General features: G+C 42.6%; 1 protein-coding gene across 1 annotated transcript; it reads right to left on the bottom strand.

Annotated features, from left to right (window-relative positions):
• Nucleotides 1-806: 806 nt before the first annotated feature.
• LOC135530966 (ribosome-binding protein 1-like) lies at nucleotides 807-2,165 on the bottom strand (the record flags this gene model as incomplete). Its single annotated transcript, XM_064959134.1, is given in 3 exon segments — nucleotides 807-899; nucleotides 1,044-1,175; nucleotides 2,094-2,165. Coding segments are annotated over 3 exon segments (282 nt in total), but the record flags the coding sequence as incomplete, so codon positions are not given.
• Nucleotides 2,166-4,238: the final 2,073 nt, after the last annotated feature.

Here is a 4,238-nt window from a genome sequence, read left to right on the forward strand (position 1 = left end):
TTTCTCCTCTTCTACTGGTTTTCATAATTAAGTTTCTTTCGTTGTCCAGAAGACAAAAAAAGCACCAGCCTAGTCATATCAACGACTCAAAGCCGGGTCATATTTCACCTTTATTTAACCAGGCAAGCCAGTTAAGAACAGATTCTTATTTTCAATGACGGCCTAGGAACAGTGGGTTAACTGCCTGTTCAGGGGCAGAACGACAGATTTGTACCTTGTCAGCTCGGGGGTTTGAACTTGCAACCTTCCGGTTACTAGTCCACCGCTCTAACCACTAGGCTACCCTGCCACCAAGCCTAGTTGTTGCATCTTTAGATTCCCCCTCCATGTTTTTTAACAGGGTTCTCTTTTATCTCCGTCACATGAAACCACTAACATCGAGTTCTTTCCCCAAACAGTAGGTTCCCATAAATGTCCTTTTCTTTGGCTGCTTCATTACAGTAGTTGTTCAGTAATATAGCCTTTTAGCTGTGTGGACGATAGGCTTGCTATTTATTGTTTCACATTTCAATTAATCTCTTAACAAAAATGTAAAAAGCCCATTCTGTGTATACATGCATAATCATTTGTATTGGTCACATAATTTTTTTACAATTTGGAACAAAATGTAACCGTTTGCTAACTGGTTGATGTGGGTCGGAAAGCCGGCAGCAGAATCGACTGTAATGTTCACCCATGTCATAAACCTTACTAATTAGACTGTTCTGATGACTATATTATTGTGGTAGCAACCACAGGACCCTCCAGCAGATTAGACCGGCAGTAAAAGGATGCCCTATGACCTATAACCTCCAATGCATTCTGACCTCAGGCTCCGATTGTCCGTTCTGTGCCCCGGCCTCAGGGACCGCCTTCTGGCTCTGAGCGTGCTCCGTCACCTCACTCAGCTGACCTCTGACCTGGAACAGGAAGCTCCAGGGGTTAGGGACAAGAGGGAGAGAACTGGGATACCCAAACTTATACACACACTAAGTTGACCTCAACAGGCGACCCGCTGATGTTCCGGTCAGGACCACAGGAAACAGGTGTGCACTCACACTTACCGTAGCCAGCTCCTCCCTGTGTGTCTGGGCCTGCGTCTGGGCCTGCGTCTGGGCCTGCGTCTGGGCCTGCGTCTGGGCCTGCGTCTGGGCCGACTCCAGCTGGCTCTGAGACTCTGACAGCAGCTTCTTCAACTGGAGAACAGACAGACTCCGTAATGTATTACATTCTATGGTCACTCACTATCAGCCATGCGATTTAGTGAGACGAAACACAAAACAGCCTTGTCATATCGGATTATGTTTTTCCTAGTCAGCCGACCGGTGTCATGTTCAGCCGACCGGTGTCATGTTCAGCCGACCGGTGTCATGTTCAGCCGACCGGTGTCATGTTCAGCCGACCGGTGTCATGTTCAGCCGACCGGTGTCATGTTCAGACTATATGAATGTTGATGTGTATAACTAGTGTACCCATCTATGGTCTATATAATAATAATAATAATAATAATAATAATAATAATAATAATACGCTTAAAACTGAGTTTATGGCATATAAAGAGGGATTTTATTGAACAAAACGAACATTTATTGTGTAGCTGGGACTCTTTTGACTGCAACCAGATGAAGATCTTCAAAGGTAAGTGATTCATTTTATCGCTCTTTCTGACTATCGTGACTCCTTTACTTGGCTGGAAAACGTTTGTATGCTTTTGTAAGCGGGGCGCTGTCCACAGATAATCGCATGGTGTGCTTTCGCCGTAAAGCCTTTTTGAAATGTGACAAATTGGCTGGATTAACAAGAAGTTTAAGTTTAAGATTAAGTTCATCTTTAAGCCGATGTATAACACTTGTATTTTTATTAATGTTTATTATTACTGTTACTATATTTCTCACACACACACAGGAAAATGTTTTTTGTTGCATATCCCAACACCCTGAGCGACACCATCGGAGAGTGGGGTTATGGTCTGCATTCATCAACGGTGACGCTGGAGCAATTAGGATTAAATGCCTTGCTCAAGTTCACATCATTTCCACCTGGTCGGCTCAGGGATTTGGACAAGCTCTAACTGTTAGGCCGCCTGCCGGGCCGTAACCAATGTAGATGTGTACCTGTGCCATTTCCTCCTCCGTCTCAGACTGTTTCTCCAACTGGGCTTCCAGAAGCATCACCTGCTCCTTCAGCTACAGAGAGAGGGAAAGAGTGAGAAGTCCATTACTAAAACAGCATCAGTCACGACACCAGACCTGATATTAAACATCAGACAGTCACTACACCAGACCTGATATTAAACATCCATCAGACAGTCACTACACCAGACCTGATATTAAACATCCAGACAGTCACTACACCAGACCTGATATTAAACATCCAGACAGTCACTAAACCAGACCTGATATTAAACATCAGACAGTCACTACACCAGACCTGATATTAAACATCCATCAGACAGTCACTACACCAGACCTGATATTAAACATCAGACAGTCACTACACCAGACAGTCACTATACCAGACCTGATATTAAACATCCATCAGACAGTCACGACACCAGACCTGATATTAAACATCCATCAGACAGTCACTATACCAGACAGTCACGACACCAGACCTGATATTAAACATCAGACAGTCACTACACCAGACAGTCACTATACCAGACCTGATATTAAACATCAGACAGTCACTACACCAGACAGTCACTATACCAGACCTGATATTAAACATCAGACAGTCACTACACCAGACCTGATATTAAACATCAGACAGTCACTACACCAGACAGTCACGACACCAGACCTGATATTAAACATCAGACAGTCACTACACCAGACAGTCACTATACCAGACCTGATATTAAACATCCATCAGACAGTCACTACACCAGACCTGATATTAAACATCCATCAGACAGTCACTACACCAGACCTGATATTAAACATCAGACAGTCACTACACCAGACCTGATATTAAACATCAGACAGTCACTACACCAGACAGTCACGACACCAGACCTGATATTAAACATCCATCAGACAGTCACTAAACCAGACCTGATATTAAACATCAGACAGTCACTATACCAGACCTGATATTAAACATCCATCAGACAGTCACTACACCAGACCTGATATTAAACATCAGACAGTCACTATACCAGACCTGATATTAAACATCCATCAGACAGTCACTATACCAGACCTGATATTAAACATCAGACAGTCACTATACCAGACCTGATATTAAACATCCATCAGACAGTCACTAAACCAGACCTGATATTAAACATCCATCAGACAGTCACTACACCAGACCTGATATTAAACATCAGACAGTCACTAAACCAGACAGTCACGACACCAGACCTGATATTAAACATCCATCAGACAGTCACTATACCAGACCTGATATTAAACATCCATCAGACAGTCACTATACCAGACCTGATATTAAACATCCATCAGACAGTCACTATACCAGACCTGATATTAAACATCCATCAGACAGTCACTATACCAGACCTGATATTAAACATCCATCAGACAGTCACTATACCAGACCTGATATTAAACATCCATCAGACAGTCACTATACCAGACCTGATATTAAACATCAGACAGTCACTACACCAGACCTGATATTAAACATCAGACAGTCACTAAACCAGACAGTCACTATACCAGACCTGATATTAAACATCCATCAGACAGTCACTATACCAGACCTGATATTAAACATCAGACAGTCACTAAACCAGACAGTCACTATACCAGACCTGATATTAAACATCCATCAGACAGTCACTATACCAGACCTGATATTAAACATCAGACAGTCACTAAACCAGACAGTCACTACACCAGACCTGATATTAAACATCCATCAGACAGTCACTATACCAGACCTGATATTAAACATCCATCAGACAGTCACTATACCAGACCTGATATTAAACATCAGACAGTCACTACACCAGACCTGATATTAAACATCCATCAGACAGTCACGACACCAGACCTGATATTAAACATCAGACAGTCACTACACCAGACCTGATATTAAACATCCAGACAGTCACTATACCAGACCTGATATTAAACATCCATCAGACAGTCACGACACCAGACCTGATATTAAACATCCATCAGACAGTCACTATACCAGACCTGATATTAAACATCCATCAGACAGTCACTATACCAGACCTGATATTAAACATCCAGACAGTCACTACTCCAGACCTGATATTAAACATC

The sequence above is a fragment of the Oncorhynchus masou genome, unplaced genomic scaffold, assembly GCF_036934945.1.
Source record: "Oncorhynchus masou masou isolate Uvic2021 unplaced genomic scaffold, UVic_Omas_1.1 unplaced_scaffold_14703, whole genome shotgun sequence".
In the NCBI taxonomy this organism is placed as follows: domain Eukaryota; kingdom Metazoa; phylum Chordata; class Actinopteri; order Salmoniformes; family Salmonidae; genus Oncorhynchus; species Oncorhynchus masou.